Below are 17,721 nucleotides of genomic sequence, written 5' to 3'. Positions count from 1 at the left end.
CTATTTTTTCATTGATTTGTGATTGTACTTGATGAATTATGACATGATTGAGTACTCTTGAAACATTTTGAATGATTATTTAGAAATCACACATGTTAGCAATGGTTTATTTAACACAACCTGTTTCAGGTGGTACAGATGCAGCCATTTAAAGTGCAAATGTTTTCACAGTTGGTGCCTGCACTCACACAAGATGATTTCAAATTCATCCTAACATGCCAAGCTGCACAACAATCGCAGACAATATTCTGTACGTAGCCTTTAAGACCAATCCAAAAAAACTTTTTCATAGAAATATATAAGACCTTTATTTTGGTTTTCAGCAAAGTGCAGATGAAGAAATATAATCTCAAAGTTATCCTATGCATATGCATATACTTGTTACTGGCAACTTGTGAGCACATTTAGTGAAGTCTCTCATCCCACTGGATAATTTCTTTCCGAATACACCAGCAGGGCCTCCCCAACATGGCTGAAAAAGACACTGAAACAAACCAATGCGAAGAAAAAATAATAACCACACTGGAAACACAGTAGTATCAGCAAACAACCTTTTAAGTAGCAAAGGAAGTAAAATTAGAATAACACACAAACAAGCTGATAGTAATCTGAAAACCTGTGTGATGCTACATTTTTTTATTATTATCCAAAAGTTTGGATTTGAAATCAAACAATTACTATTCAAGGGTATTTGTGTATATATTGGTTTCACCATTTAGACATTACAACACTTTCTATACATAGTCCCTCTATTTCAGGGCATGAAAAGTAATGGGACAATTGGCTTGACCTCATCTGTGAAACATGGTGGAGGGGGTGTCATTGTTAGGGCATGTATAGCTGCCACTAGAATTGGCTAACTTGTCTTAATTGACGATGTACTGTTGACGGCAGCAGAATGTATTCTGAAGTGTACAGAAACATCTTGTCTGCTCAAGTACAAGCAAATGCCTCCAAATTCATTGGATGGTGCTTCATCATACAGTAAAACAATGACCCAAAACACACCATCATAGCAACTAGGGAGTTTTTCAGGGCCAAAAAGTATAAAGTTCTTGACTGGCCAAGTCAATTTTCAGACTGGACTTAAATCCAATTGAACATTTATTTACTGATGATAATATTTCGGCAAAAATACCTCAAAACAAACGACTGCAGATGGCTGCAGTACAGGCCTGGCAGAGCATCACCAGAGAAGATACAATGGGTCGCAGACTTCAGACAGTTATTGCATTCAAAGGATTGCCATCCAAATACTAAACATGAGTGCTTAATTTGGACACCACTTTTGGGTATCCTGAAACAGGGGCACTATGCATAAAAAGTGTTGTAATTTCTGAATGGTGAAACCAATACGGACACAAATACCATCAACTAAAAGCTGAGAATCTCCACTTTAACCTCCTAGTAATTGTTTGATTTCAAATCCAAACTTTTGGAGTGTAGTGCCAAAAGAAGAAAAAAATCTTCACTGCCCCATTACTTATGCAGGGCACTGTATACCTCGAGTAGAAACTAGACTGTTTATTTTCAATATTATCAAATACAATTTGGATCACAATTTTACCTACAAATACTTGAATACAAAAGTATATGGACTGGTGTTCACTGAAAGGGGCTCAGTTCAGATCAGTGTGAAAGACTTTGTATACTCACCAGACAAGGGAGGCTGTATTTACATCAATGGTGAACACGAAAGGGGAGACGCATGTGGAAACCACCTACACAGATTAGAACACATTTACCACAATTTCAACAGTGCCAGTTTTGACCCAATCATATCATGTATTTCACAAATCCCAATTGAAATACATCAAACATGCTTGCTCATGTACTTCAGTGATGGTGATTTGTGGATGGTAATTAGGGGATCTCTATTTTAAGGTTTTAGGAGTGCTCCTAATGGGTAAATGAAACCTTAGTACCAGGTATAGATTTATTGAAAAGTACTTTTGATAGTTTTTTTCCTACTGATTGTTATTGGTAATAATAAGAATATGTTGCGATCTCTTTGATTAATTTGTTTTAATAATAATTAACCTTCAAATAACCATCAATCTTAAATAGTTGGACAGACATACAGTACACCACTTAATGATCCCAGTCCTTCTCAAGCTGACAAGTGTGCTTTTGGTCCCAGCCAGTGTCGTTTCAGTGGGTGTCGGGGGTGTGTAGGGTATATCCCAGTCATCGGTGTAAAAATGCTTTGACAAATTCCTTGCTAGGATGTTAAGGCACACCAACACCTTCATCCAATTACACAGTACACTTGCTGAAAAACGGCACAGAATAACTGTATTTCCATGGCATGGGGGTTCAATCTGTGCATTTTATCAGAACAAAATTCAGTAGGCCTATTTTAAGAGAATCTTAGAGAGAGATATTTGCCTACACACACTTACACATTTTTTTTCAATGATGACATTGGATTAACTACATTTTATTGAGTATTCTCTTTAATTAAGTATTCTTAATTAAAGGTGCATGTGCATTAAAGGGGAAGCTGAGGTTTTGCATGTGAAAACACAATTGGAATAAAATCCCTTGGCATAATTTCCATTGGCCATCTAAAAACGAGGCAATTTAACATGTTTTATTCTTTACTCCCATAAACTGAGATAGGCGGTTGCTTATTCATGGTTAGGATACAAACATCTCATGCATGCTTAATGCGTTGTCTTACTGAGACTTAATTAAACCAGAAAAAAGTTGGCATTTAAAGTGTTACAGAATGAATCATCTCGTAAAATATAGCATAGATGGTAAAAAAAGAAAAAGGGAAAATAGTGTTTGTAGGTGGTCTGACTGTCATTACCTTAGACAAAAAGACCCAGACCCCGAGGTGCTCAAGGGCCAAACCACTCTTTAGCTTCACTGTGGCCAGCAGCAGGAAAAAGCCAAACAAAGCGCTGTGGAAAATATGTAAAGTGGCAGTTAGCACTGAGGTGAGAGAAAAAAAAAACATTGGATACTGTTCATCACCACTGCATACATTTGGTGCATCACCACTGCATACATTTTCAACCTGGATGTTAGTGTGCAAATTACTAAATTATACATTGGTGCTGTGCCTAACACTGTTTTGCCAACAGTGTATGCTCTGAAGATTTAATTTAAGTTTTTTTTTCCACTCATCTACACAAAATATCCTATAATGTCAAAGTGGAAATTAATTTCTAGAAATGTTTACTAGTCAATTAAAAATGAAAAGCTGAAATGTATTGGGTCAATAAGTATTCATCCCCTTTTGCTATGACACTCCTAAAATTATCTCAAATGCTAAAATGTCTTCATCAAGTCACTCAATAAGTTGAATTGAGTTTGTATAGGGTCTGTGGTTTGCATAGGAATCAATTACACACTGTGTGGATTAGGCCGTCACTACCAACAACAAATTTCATAATTTTCTCTTGATCCTGACAAACTCCCCAGACCCTGCCGGTCACAAACAGACACATAACATGACATTTTGTAGAGTGACTGAAATGATGTTGTCCCCTCTCAACCATTCAACTTTGTAGACTTTGTAAGTCTCCCCAGGCCTCAGGGTAGCATTCTTGAGCAGTTTTGTTCCTCTCCATTTGCTCAGTTTGTAATGACAACCTGATCCACACAGTGTGTAATTAATTCTTTTGCAAATCAGAGACCCTATAAAAACAAAGATATTAATTCCAAAATCACATGAACTATTATCCTTACATTAAGATGGACTCAGTTTAACTTATTGTGTGACTTGTTGACGACATTTTTGCATTTGAGCAAATTTTAATGTCAGAGCAAAGGGGGTGAATACTTATTGACTCAAGACATTTCAGCCTTTCATTTTTAATTAATTTGTAAACATTTCTAATGTAATCACCTTTCTTTCCCAAGTTGTTCAACTGCTCGGTAATGCAAATATCTAATCAGCCAATCACATGGCAGCAACTCAATGCATTTAGGCATGTAGACATGGTAAAGATGACCTGCTGAAGTTCAAACCAAGCATCAGAATGGGGAAGAAAGGTGATTTCAGTGACTTTGAACGTGGCATGGTTGTTGGTCAAAGGAATGTTTCCAACATCTTGTGAAATCAATGCCACGAAGAATTGAGGCTGTTTTGAGAGCAAAGTGAGGCACTACCCAGTATTAGTATAGTGTTCCTAATAAAGTTCTTGGTGAGTGATATATATATATATATATATACACACACTGTAAGAGTAAGTCTAAGTTTTACCTGGCACAGCAGCCACTGTGAAATCTCAAGGAACGGAGGAAAGGGAATTCTAAGGCACCAATAATGTCACCTGGAGATAACAGAGAAAAAGTAAGCAAACTCATCATCAAACTAATCTAAATAAAATGTTTCTCCTCCCAACAGAGAAATAAGAATAAAACAGGTATCTGAACTATTTTCAAGTTCAAGTGGCACATGTTGAATTGTATGAATGAAATTGGATTGACTGGTAAGACATAGTACGTAACAAGTGGTGGATGAGTTTACCCTGGTCCCACAAAGTTGTTGTTTTGCTTGCAATGACATCTGTACTAAAGACGTACAGTACGCTCATTGGGAAATGTTTTATTCTTTAGAATGAATAGGCCAAGAAACAGTCATGAGTTCTTTAGAATGAGTAGAGAGTCATGAGTTCTTTAGAATGAGTAGAGAGTCATGAGTTCTTTAGAATGAGTAGAGAGTCATGAGTTCTTTAGAAACCTGTAGGGTGAGTTCTTACCTGTAGGGTGTGCTGCAGTGGCTAGCAGCAACACACTAGTGTGAGGAATGAAAACAATTGGAGCTTACATTAAATCAACTGTCATTATCAACCATCAACTATCATCATCAACTATCATCATCAATGGACAAAAATGATCAAAAACTGAATGAACACTTGACTGGTAACACTTTACAATAAGGGTACATTCATTAATATAACATTAATCAACGTAAGTTAATGATGAACAGATATATTGCCAACATGGAGAAAACTTATTTGGACTTTGTTAATTGTAAAAAAACAAATACATGGACAAATGGTTTAAAACTGACAGTTGATGTAAGTTAAGCAATGTGCAGGACACTATGCCAATACAGCCGTAGACCATTCTAGGGATTGCAAAATGAAGCCAATTGAGTTTTTTCTTCTGGCATAACTAGTTCTTAGTGAGATGTTCAAGTTTAGTTACACTAGAGAGATTCATTCCAGGCTACTTGATTACAAGGGAGTGAACCATTACCAAAAAGGGTGGTCAAAACTTGACAAGTCTTAAGGCTTCACAATACTATGTTTGTTTATCAAGCATTACTTACCACATTACGTGAGCAGTAATTACCTCTCTTTACAATAGGGCCCAGAAAATCAGTGATCTAACTATTCTGTACTATTACAGTCTCAATCCCTGACACCATTTATACGAAACTTCAGTTCACATGCCAACCACAATAACATACATGAACAGTAACATTTTCAGCAAAGCAGTTAGTATTTGCTTTCACACAAAATGCAATGTTTTTTCTACTCTCGACATAAGACACAAACATCAATTGAGTAAGTGTGACAAACAAAACTGAATCTTTCAGGATATAGCTATTTCTCCCATTATAGCGAATCTCTACTCCATACATGTAAACTCTCATAGCTCAACAAGTCAACTGACAATCAGTTTGTAATTACTGCACATTTTTAGTTGACACTTTGTTTTACAGCAATGCATTATTTTATTTGTTTTACCAGAGAGCAGTGATCTATATACAGTGCCCTGCATAAGTAATAGAACAGGGAAGCTGGGGTATTTTATGTAGATCAATAAAAATAAATAAATAATTAAAGTCTGGTTGTAACATGAAAAGATGTGGAACAACTCCATGGGGGTGAATACTTACTGAATGCAGTGTACATCAATGACCATGTGCACAATGTGCGTGCCAGGACAGCTTCTGAGTTATTTCACTCTTACCTGAACAAATAGTTGATGTATTGTTGTTCGAGGTCACTGTAATACAGATAATAAAAACAAAGTACATGTATGTCATGCTTCTGATTTTCAATCACAGCACATTGTGAAACACAAAGATAAAGACTTTGGTCTTGAAGTTAAGTCATTGTTATCATTCTGAGAATTTGTTACCATGAAGCTAAGAATAGTGTGGTTTAATCAGCCCCCCAGAAAATATTGTGTTCTAATCTAACAACAATAACTAAAACTAACAACAATAAGTCTGTCCATCCCCCAAATGATTATTTTTTCTGTCAGAATTTGCCTCTTACACACAACCAATAATTGGCATTTGCCCCTATATTGTGTACAAATGAAATTTGTGTTGGATGGAGCTCTCAGATTGAAAAGTGCTGTACAGTACTGTACATAGAGGGCCAGCATGTTAAAACAACTCAGAACTGACTGTACTTTGAAGTTGGGATTGGTAGCATAGTATTTGTGATCATCACCAAGGAGTGAGGCAGTGGGGAAGCCATGGCCTGCTCCACCTACTGATATATTTATTATCAATGGCACCTCGGGTGTGAGGCTGGGATATTATCGAGGATGTACCCTAAATGTGCATTTCACACCTCCAACCGATGCAAGGCAACAATATGCAGGAAAGCGTCTTGTCTGGTGAAAAGCCAGAAGAAGAAAAACAGAGTGGGGAAAGAGATCGCAGAAAGCCAGATCTTCTGGAGTTGCTAGCTATGCCTGTAAGTTGCAGGAACAACGGTGACCTGTGAATAATGATACGTAGGCAAAAGTATTTGCTACATGTATAAAATTAGTGTAGCCGTTTTGCAAGGACTGCCCTTTAGCCATTTCTGTCTTATTCTTGATAAGGAAGCATGTAACCTTGTAGCTAGCTAGCTGCAACATGGGCATACATAATCTATACTATAAGTCATAGATTGAGTTTTAGATTTTTTAAGACTTGTGGGCTTGCAAAATCTTATTTTGGAAGTGGAAAATGTTTAAATATGTTTTGATAGATAGATTTGCTGGGTAATTGAAAGAAAGTGAGAGTCTTGCTATGGTAGCGGATGAAGTTAGTTTGGTTGGTTGGTTGGTTGGTTGTATAGAATGTTAAATAGATAGATAGATAGATAGATAGATAGGATGAGCCAGGGGTACTTCAGCGGAATGGGTAGAGAGTTGGTTGGTTGAGTGGTTGAGAGTGATAGAGTTGGTTGGTTATCAGAAAGCTTTTATCAGGGTTAACAAAGATTTTCTGGGTAGTTGAAAGAATGTGAGATAGGTTAGTTAGAGTGGTTGGTTGATTGGATGGATCAAAGATAGGATGGATAAATGAGAGGGGGGAGGTATAGAAAGATCAAAACAATTAAGAGATTAATCAGTTTGGGTTTTCCTGAGTGACTGGTGAATGGAAGAAAGGATGATGCTAGGTAGGTTGAAAGTTTATATATATATATATAATTACATATTTATATATAATTATAATTATAACATAATTAATGACCTGTGTGTGTGCGCTTGTATGTGTGTGTGTGTGTGTGTGTGTGTGTGCATGCGTTTTAACCTTCTGTCTTTCTAACCTTATATATATAAGGTTAGAAAGACAGAAGGTTAAATAGATAGTATGTTAGAAGGTCATACTATACACACACACGCATGCACACACACACACACACACACACACACACACACGCGCACACACACAGGTCATTAATTATGTTACAGCCAATCAGAGGGCTGTATTTAACAGCTAGTCAGAGGGCTGGATATTAGAGCCAATTATATATATATATATATCACACACACACACGAGTCATTGAGATGCACATCAGCCAACAGAACAGCAGAATTCTAAGAATGTCTTATGCTCAAAACAAGTCATAGCAACGTAAGTTAGACCTCTCTACACGTTTTAAAGTTGGATTCGTGTGAATAGCTTAGAAGTTGTAGGAGGAGTAGCAGGTGGAAGAATTGGAATAATAATAATAATACCTATGTCGAAGAACAATAGTTGGAATGAAGAGCCAAAAGAAGAAAAAATGCTTCACTGTCCCATTACTTACACAGGGCACTGTACAAACTAAAGAGTGCAGGACCCAAAATGGGACCCTGTGGAATGCAGCACGTGATGTACATTTTCAAATTTCTCATTTAACATAATTTCATTTTAATCATTCAAACACAAGATACCAGAAGAGAGGCTTACCTTAAAGCACTGGATTTGAAATTAGTCTGGAACACCCTATATGCGCCTGGAGCATAATGAAACAAAATAGTCCTTGTAGCAACTTTCCAAATTTAAGCAAATATGTTTTCATTGTGAAAGTTATTGTGCTGCAGCAACACTAGTCTCCCGTAGCCATACTGTATGAGAATGTTGTTGTCATGCCTCCTTTGGAGGTCTAAAGAATTTTAGATTAGCCAATCTGGCTTGGATTGAACTGGATGGAGCGATGGGAGAATGTGCTCGCAATTTCATTCCAAGACATTCCAAGAATGTCTACATGCCTGTAGAATGGTTGCTTGTTGTTATGTGCGTCATCTTTTCCTACCGGGTAGGAAAAGGGTATTTTGGCAGACAGTTGTTGCCTATGCTAGCTTGCAACATTGAAGTAAACCTGTAGGAAAAACTGAATTATTCTTTTTTTTTTGGAGCTCCGCCCAAGCAAGGTATTTGAATGGTTTGACGTTTTGAAATGTCACTCATTTCAAACGGGTTTCCATCCCTTTGTAGCTACTTCCTGCAAAGGATTTCCCTAGGCTTTCCGAACTTGGAAAGCCTGGTCTCAACGAGGTTACAGCAACACAAATGTACTAAGACTAAACAGAAATACTCACAGCTTGTTTGCTGCCAGACAGACTTACCAACACAGGAGAGGTGAACCATGGCCCACATGTAACCACCAGGGTCAAACTGAAATTCAAACAAACCGTTTGTTACCATTCAAGACAAAACCATGACTGATGCTCATTTGCCTACAGGGCATAACACCAATACCTGATTAACAGCTCCAATAACTGCCACATGTGGTACATGTAGTCATGGATAAAAATAGTATGTTTTTAGATAGATATCCCAACTTTTGTGAGTAAGAGTATATTTTTTGCATTTCAGTGTGGTTTTCTAGACAGGGTTAGGGTTAGGGTTTGTAGTTTAAGTTCATTAAGATCATTCACCTGAGGGTCATGGAGAGGTAGGTTGATGGCTGACATCAACAGCAGACTCACACTACAGGAAATAACCTTGAATTAGTCACGTTTACTGTTCACACAACTACTGCCAATGTAAATACATTTATTATCATAATAAAATGTAAAATGACAGTAAATTGCTATATTTACGCAATACCTGACCATTTACATTTTACTCAATTAGCAGACGCTCTTACCCAGAGCAACTTACAAGTGTATTTGTAAGTGGGTGAAACTACATATCACAATCATCACAAGTAAGACCTTCTTTAGCTGCCCCATGTCTGAGGCGTTCTGTCTAGGGTTGCAAAATTCCGGGAATTGTCAAGGTGGAAACTTTCCATGGGAAAAAAATTAATTTATAGGAATTTATGGGAAATGGGATTTTTTGCACACTGATTATATTTGTTTCCGACCCTATTCTATTACAAATAAACACAGCCTTGTAACTTAATTTAGGTGTAATTGAAATGTAATTGAGTAAGATTGCAACATGAAGTATTGTCCTTTATTTTGCTTTTTACAACATGACAAACCAGGTATGGACAGCTGAAAGTTCTATCAACCTCGCTTGCACACCTACGGTTTGAATGCGGACATAGAGTTGGCAGTGTTTCCACCAAAACTTACTGCAAGGACCTGTAATTCTCTAAACAGTCTATTTCATGTAATTACCACCAAATTAAAACTGTGCCCCCATGTGCTTTTGTAATAGGGGAAAATTCCCAAAATTCCCATGCCAACGTTTCCATGGAAAGTTCCCGAAACTTTCTTCCCCTTTACAACCCTATTTCAACCTAAATTGGTAGACAAAGGAAGCACTTAACTAATTGCAATTTATTCTAATTGAATAAATGAGAGAAGAAAACCAAAAAGAATCCTGAGAACAAACCTAAAAAGCTTCATCCATGAAATTCGCTGTTGATGACGAAAAGAAAATAATGAGTGGTTGAGTCTATGTATAATAGTATAATACACTATTATGATCATTTATATAGAAAACGTTAGTATGGGTAAAGTCTTGTACTTACATCTCTCTGAGTTAACTTGAGGATCATGCAATTCACCACATCAGAGGCATTATGAAGAGTGAAGAAGAAGGGAATAGGCTTCAATGGGAAAGACAAATAGTGTGCTTAGACTGGGCATTGGCATAACTAGCACAGTTCTCTTTAGATGTCTAAATACAATCAATTGCTTTAATACAATGAATAAGAACTGTCAATCTGGGTTTCCCTAAATAAAATCAATCAACGATAGCCAAGTCACTGGGAAACTTGAACATTTGCTGTGTGCCAAAAGAGTCATGTGTGATTTGAAAACTTTGGACAGATGAATGCATCACAATCAAAGAGGGATAAGAAGAGCCAAGAGGTTCAACTCTGCCCTGACTTCAGTCTTGTGTAATAAAAAAGCCTCATGCAGATGAAGCAGTACATGTTTATTGGGAGCGTGTCACATTTGGTCAACCAAAAAACAATTACTTGTCTACTCATTCGGCACCAACAGGTAGGTTGTTAAGAAGGTACTGGTGTGAGTCGAGCATGACATGCTGCCAGTGTTCCAAATTCTCCCTGCTGAGGGTGCCAACCGATGTGGCAGTCTATGGTCCCCTCACATGACGGGTGTAGATTTGAGATATACTCAATGTATTTGTCTGCACAAAATGGCCATGAGCTGTATCCTGAGTATCTATTGTACAGTGTTTTACAAGCATTTCGATTATGTCGACAGATTTGCGTAATTTCCTCCCTCTGTAATACCTAATAGGCCTGCTACATAAGCCCAAACTGACTGCAGAGTCTGGTAAAGCCAACCTCTGAGCCACTTCTGTTTGCATTCACGTACTGGAGCCGTGGCCATGCACCACCCGACAATTCTGTGCCCCTCAGACATGGAATGAACTCCAAAGTAGAGTGAAGTTAGAAAATCTAGTCCCATATTGTCCTTTTGAGATCTTAATCACAGACCTGCTCTTGGAGGAGTGCTAATGTTTTTTTGTTCATCAGCTTTTCCCTGTGTGTATTGTGTATTTTGTTGTATATATTTTTTTTATCAGAGCTCACTTGTAAAGGGGACCTGGGTCTGAAGGTGATCTCTCTGGCTAAATAAAGAAAGAAATGTTTTAGTGTTGCCTTCTACAGCTTTAAAGTAATGCTATTTAAATAGAACAATATGGAGGACATTTTTTTGTTGTTTGCCATCTGTAACAAAAAACTGACTGACCAGGTAAAGTGAGAGACTTACCAAGCGTGACAGGGCTTTGGACCCAGCATATATATTCCCTACAAACAGAAGTGACCCAGGAAGCCAGGAAAGAGCTGTTGACCTGTAGAATAAAGGGTCAAATATGTATCAGATCATCAAGGCACATCCATGATACAATTTAATGAACGGCTTTCTGCATGATCTTTATCTTAGCTTTATCTTAGCTTAATTCTGACCTGAAGCTTGAGCAATGTTAAGAATGTTGTCCAGTACTGTTTTTTGACCAATTAAGAAACATACCCAAAATTCAACACTTCAGTCATCCATGCTTTCATTTCCTCACGACTGGATAACTGCAACTTTCTGTATACCTGTCTCAGTCGTAACACACTTTCGTGTCAGCAGCTAGTGCAGAATGCTGGAGCTAGACTTTCAACCAAAACTAAAAAGAGACTACATTAAACCAATCCTGATCTCCCTCCATCCCAATTAGTTCTAGAGTAGATTTTTAAAACCATACTAATAACGTTTAAGGCATGGAATAGATTGGCCCCTTCCTATATTGCTGACTCAGATCTTTGGGCAAAGCTCTGCTGACCATTCCAAAGTTGAGACTTGAAAGGTCAAAATCTCTATTAAAAACAAATGTTTATATATTTGCTTTGACCTGATTATATACAGACAGGTGTCCAGTCACTTGGAGTAGCCCAGTTAATTGTATTGCTTTATTACTTTAATTGTTCTCATGTTTTTCCATTTGAACTTAACCGCCATTTGTTTATGAATTTCTGCATTTGTACATACTTGTTCCTCTTTGAACCTGCTATGTTTTTATTTCCCTGTTCGTTTCTCCCTTTTGTGTGCCGCGCTTTGTGGCCTGCTTTGAAAAGTGCTATATAAATAAAGTTATTAAATAAAGACCATGGGTGACAGGGCCTTCTCCTCTGCTGCACCCTGCCTCTGGAATACTATGCCCCACTCTGTCAGAGCCTCTGACAGTCTGAACATTTTTAAAGACCCGGCTTCAGACTCACCTGTTTAGGCTTTTAATGTGTGACTTTGTATGTTGCCCCTGTTCAGTGCTGTCTGTTTTTATCGTGTGTGCATTACTGTCAGTTCTACCTGTATGTCATATTTTTTACTTGACCTGTTCATTTGTCAAGAAATAGGAGAGAACAATGCACTACTGAGTACTGAGATTTTAAGCTGAATAAAATAGTTTACAACTGTGATCCCAGTAGCGGTGTGGTCGGAGGCAGTATTGTTTCTGCCTCCCAGAGAGCCCTTGCCTCCAGATAGGAGACGTACGGGACATGCAGCTGTGTGTGATTATGAAGAGACAATTCCCAGATTCACACTGAAAGTCATTTGACAGAAGGCAATGCCTTCACTTTACTTTGCTGATCTGTTGAGAATGGACCCTCCAACTTTAATATTTGCGATTAAAGTAGTAATGCCCAGCTGTCAACAATAGTTTGATGTGTTTGGTAAGCAGCAGCATCCAGTAGAGATTTATATTAGCTTTAAGAATGTTTCGAGGATGCGATGCTCAATCTGTGTATAATGTATAACAGCTGAGATGGCATGGTTTGATTTTAAGGAGAAACTAGTGGCAAAAACACGACAGGGCTGATTGGATTGACTTTGAATGGGCTGAAAGTGAAGTGAGAGAGGTTGCTCAGTGCTGTGTTTATTCACTGTTTTATAGGGGTGTAACCCTAGTAACCCTAACCTCAGTTCGGGCCGCACTGTGAATCGAGTGAACCGTTCGCAACTCACGTTGTAAATTCAATATTCCAAACAATTGTATCCAAGAGAATTCGTGCGTCCATTCTCAGGGGTTGAGAATAGGGGGTTTCTAAAAAGTGCCCATAAAACTGCTACCTCCCTACTGTTTTATGCACACATGTTGAATCTTGTGCAGAGCCAAGAGAATTTTCCACCCCGAACCCCCATAACAAAGTTTCCTTCACAATATCTGCCTCCTCAAATCCTCTAGGCAGGAAATGCCACTGATTGCAGCTTATATTACCCTATCTTCTTTGCTCCCAGCAGATTGTCCATGTACTGCTGTAACCACAAACCTTACTATGATTTGACATCTTAACTAATTGCAGTTGTTTAGCAAGTGCCATGTTACTTTTACAACCCACAACAACACGCTTCACATTGTAAACAAAAGTGGTGGGCCAACCAATTACAAGAAACACACAACATATCAAATTCAAGTTTTCAAGTAGTTACCGAGGAATGCCGCTCATCTCAACCCATCCCAGCTTTCCAGTGAGAAGGAGCAGCAGCCCCCCAATCAATGTCTGCCATCTGTAAAGGAGAAATTCACTGTTACCTAATTCAAACAACTTCATTGAGGGAACTTCTTTGGTGGAGTGGTAGGCTAAAAACAAGTGGCAGCACTAAACAACCACCTGTCACCATTAAGTACCAATACAACAATAAACAAACCAATACAACAAAACAGTCGCTATAGAGATTGAAAGTTGCCATTGAAGAGTGCTGGGATGGCAGTTCATTTGTAACTTGTTGCTCTGACACTGGTCAGAGTTTGAGTGATTGGCATGCTTCCTCCCTGTGCTTACATTCCTGTGTGATCTGCAGTGAACCAGGACTCTGAATCAGAGTCTGTCAAATATCGCATCTCTTCCTCTTCTCCCCTCTGCAGGAACCACAAAACATTGCTCATATGTAAATGTGTCCAACTCGAGAGAAGCCTCTCATACAGTAGCAGTTACAACTACGCTCAACAAGCCTTCCTGTTCCCTACTCCTGCAGCACTAGATTAAGTCGGGCTTCAGGGGTTTTTCTGTATAAAGAATCATTCTGATCCAGATTAAACATTGGAATTTGGATTTGGTAATCCAATCTGACCTTAAAACAACATGTTGTTTTTGCACATTTAAAAAACTCAAAAGATAGTGATTAGGATGGTTTAATGCAGAAAATCAGGATAATCTTGATCCCACTGGAAAGGTGTGTTCAGGGTGGATTTAGAAGGTGAAAGGTGCTATAACTAAGACATTGTAATGTAACTAAGATGGGGATGTTGGGACAAAATAATATCTTAAATACGTGTTAGTAATAGTATTTAATGTAGTGCGAGTTATCCAGTGAGATTTTGAATTTTGTCAATGTGTTATATTATGAGGTATGCGAATAAGTGAATACATGTACTTAAGTTACTTTTTTGTGTTAGCTAACTTGCTTCATGTAGTTTAATGTATTTTTGGCAAAACTAAATGTTTAACAATGTGTAACATTACCTCGCCCAGTAGATGGCAAGATTGAGGCCTATTCAAAGCACAAACAATCCGGATTCTGTGATGTTGAGTGGTATCTGGATCAGAATTATCCTATCCGACAATTTTCTGAAATAGGCCTAGAGTCTAGACAGATCGATCAGATCCTGGATATGAAAAATGGGCATTATTTTGATCCAGATTAAAAGTTTTGAAACACTGGGCAGAGGAGGGCCACATATCATATGTCTATAACACCCAACTTCATGTCAATTAAATTGTCGATTTACTTACCCCTGAAACAGGGTTGGATAGGTGAATTTCAAGACAGAGAGGACATACTGCAAAACAAGCGACAGATTGATTGATTGATTTAATGTCAATAAAACAAAGTAAACTTGTTTTGCTCTCGCATTTTCAGATCCTGTTAGTGGTATAGGAAATGACTGTACATTTTGAGTTTCTGCCTATTACATCAAGCCTTTTAGAACGTCCCGCGTGATTCTCCTTGAATCCCAGTATATTAAAATCCATCACTGACACTCGCAGGCACTTAAAGAACTAATATCACTCGGTAGCAATGCATGTTACTAAGACATCAAGTTGGATGTAAAAGACAGGTAGATAGCTGACTACGGCGAATCACTGGCTAATAATAGCTAGCTGTATTACTAAATTGAAGTGTTTAACATGACGACAAGCATTTACCTTATTTGTGAAATACGATACTACGTAAAAGAAGCAAAATATGAGGCCAGTTACAAGTCTCCTCCAATGCATTTGCCTTCCCGCCTGTCGTGGCTGGGATCATTTACTTCTTCAGAAGTGGATGTGGAACCATGATGACACGTCGTACGTTTCTTTGAGCTTTTAGTGAAGGGTAAATGTCGATGTCTGCAGACTCCCCGGTCCTGTGAGGCGCGGTACCTGAGGGCACCCCACAGAACCCAATGTTTGTCCTCTATGGTTGTGCACAATAAAGCTAAATATCAATTTGGACAGTTTGCATGCCATCACAAAGCAATGTGTGACAGGATTAGAAAGATAGTGTATACAATTGTATTATTTTCCATTTACTTTGGAAAGGATGATTTCATGAAAAAGGGATAGTTCATCCAAAAATCATAATTCTTAACCTCAGTTGTGTCTCATTCATTGACATACTGAGCACACTATGCTTCTGTTGTAACTGTCAGACTGTGTAGGCCTAATGATAGCTTTAGCTGTTTTAGTTTTAGCATGGGTCGGCAGTAACTTGTCTAATAAAGGCTATATGTTAAATAGCTCTTCAAGACGCACCACCCACCAAATGCTATTGACACGCAAAAGGAATGAATGTATTCAAAATGATCAGGGCCTCGTTTCCGATAACATGGAACTCTAGCATTTGATACTATTCCTCATTCCATTCTATGCATTACAATGAGCCTGTCCTCCGATTTTGTAATAATGTTCTATCGTATCATATTTTATGTGCGTGTAGATGTGTAATGTATGCTTCACACATATTTTGTGTAGGCTCTCATAATCAATGACTTGTTTCTACTTCAAAGAGAGCAAACATCATGCCAGAGTTCGAGAGCACGTGGTCAGCCATGGTTGAGATTCAGGAAAGTTTGAAGGAGCCAGTGGCTATGAAGACAGCTCACCAAAGGCTCAAAGACATCTCTTTCAAGCTTTCAATGACTATGCAGCTAAAAGGACAGTACACTTGCATTCAGGCATGCAGGACCGACATTCTTCACAAAAATAACAGACACATCACATGATGGCATCATTAAAGCATTGGCATAATCGTATTTGGCACATCCAATAGTTGTTTTTCAATAGTCTAATGTGGCTTGCTCTTCTCACCTGCCCTCCTCTATCTGTACTGATCTGAACAGAAAGCAGTATGGAGGAACACTGGTACCAGGAATTTACTTTCACTTGCTTTGTCAACTTGAATGAAAGAGAGGAGTCAAGGTGAGGAAGTCACTTTACCTATTGAGAAGCAGCCATGGAGTATCTTTCCAGGCATATAAGGGGTGTGGCAGTATTTCACATCAGTTAAGACTCAATTTGGGCTGATGGTGGCTGTGTGGCCCCTTGATGGAGGCTGTGTGGGCCAAGTATACAGGTGGGCCATGTCTCATGGGTTACTGTGCAATGAGGGGTGGCAGTCGTCTTCACCTGCATAAATATTACAAGGTGTTGGACCAAGTCAAGTCCTTTGGCGATTCTTCAGTAGGCTTACTGCATCTCTAAAGATAATACTTCTCTTAGGTATTACATTTACATTTATGGCATTTAGCAGACACCTTTATCCAAAGCGACTTACAACAAATACATTTGACTATAAGTGAATCATCTATCCATCAGTCATCATAAGAAACAAATATTTAGGCTAGGACCTTAGTAGATCGGTACTAAATAACAAGTTTAGCTTTGGAAAAATATTTGTGTACAGCCTTTTATATGTGACCTATGCAGTCCAGATGGTGCGCTGTTCGCTGTTTGGGCACAGTAGAAATCTATTTTGTATGACACAGCTCATGGTTAGATACAGGAAGTGTTGCTGAGTAGGTGGATACTAATTATGAAGTTTATCCTTGGAAATACATTTCTGTACAGACCATAATTCTTGGACAATACACTCTCATCTGAGTAATTTGGATATTTGGGCAATTTTCTGTTATTATAAACGCTTGAAAACACAAATATTACATGGTGATGATTAAATGCTAAATGAAGTTTAACTTGGGCGCTTTTATTTGGATAAATCCTTCCTTTCAAGAGGCTTTGGTTTCAATAAGCGTTAACCAATAGAAAATGTACCCCTTCCTTGGCGCCACACTTCTAATATACCACTCTAGGTGGGCGGAGTTTCACTGTTGACGTTCATGGTTCCCATGTCATGAGCCCTGTGCTGCCTCTCTGCCTGCGAGTGGTGAATTTGCTAGCTACAGCAACAACATGTCATCCTCCGACAACGCTAACGTTGTTGGAGGGATTCAGGGACTTCTTCTGAAACTTCATGCAACTCTGTCAGCTGGTGACACCAGAAATTCAGCTTTAAGATGTCACGATATCATCGGGGATTTGGGGCAAGAGTGTATGCTAACTCCAAGTGGGAGCGAACTAGGTA

General features: G+C 38.4%; 1 protein-coding gene across 1 annotated transcript; it reads right to left on the bottom strand.

Moving 5' to 3' along the window:
- Positions 1-93: 93 nt before the first annotated feature.
- tmem241 (transmembrane protein 241) lies at positions 94-15,441 on the bottom strand. Its single transcript, XM_083671254.1, has 15 exons — positions 15,303-15,441; positions 14,889-14,935; positions 13,585-13,662; positions 11,380-11,461; positions 10,164-10,241; positions 10,025-10,050; positions 9,118-9,169; positions 8,806-8,854; positions 8,147-8,192; positions 5,938-5,973; positions 4,716-4,750; positions 4,217-4,286; positions 2,816-2,909; positions 1,657-1,721; positions 94-484 (listed from the first exon to the last, which is right to left on the bottom strand). The coding sequence occupies exons 1-15, from the start codon at positions 15,372-15,374 to the stop codon at positions 418-420; spliced, it is 897 nt and encodes a 298-aa protein (XP_083527380.1). The 5' UTR covers positions 15,375-15,441; the 3' UTR covers positions 94-417.
- Between the last annotated feature and the right edge of the window lie 2,280 nt (positions 15,442-17,721).

The sequence above is a fragment of the Argentina silus genome (genome assembly GCF_951799395.1).
Source record: "Argentina silus genome assembly, chromosome: 1".
Classification (NCBI taxonomy): domain Eukaryota; kingdom Metazoa; phylum Chordata; class Actinopteri; order Argentiniformes; family Argentinidae; genus Argentina; species Argentina silus.
The sequence above is the reverse complement of the archived record's forward strand: the minus strand, read 5'-3'. Positions and strand labels throughout refer to the sequence as shown.

Excerpts from the sequence above, each read along its gene's own strand:
- tmem241 (XM_083671254.1), bottom strand. The coding sequence starts at position 15,374 with ATGCATTGGAGGAGACTTGTAACTGGCCTCATATTTTGCTTCTTTTAC. Across the intron at positions 10,242-11,379 it reads CCAAAGCCCTGTCACGCTTG|CCTATTCCCTTCTTCTTCAC; the intron begins GTAAGTCTCTCA and ends TTCCCATTGAAG. Across the intron at positions 8,855-9,117 it reads TACCTCTCCATGACCCTCAG|TTTGACCCTGGTGGTTACAT; the intron begins GTGAATGATCTT and ends TTTGAATTTCAG.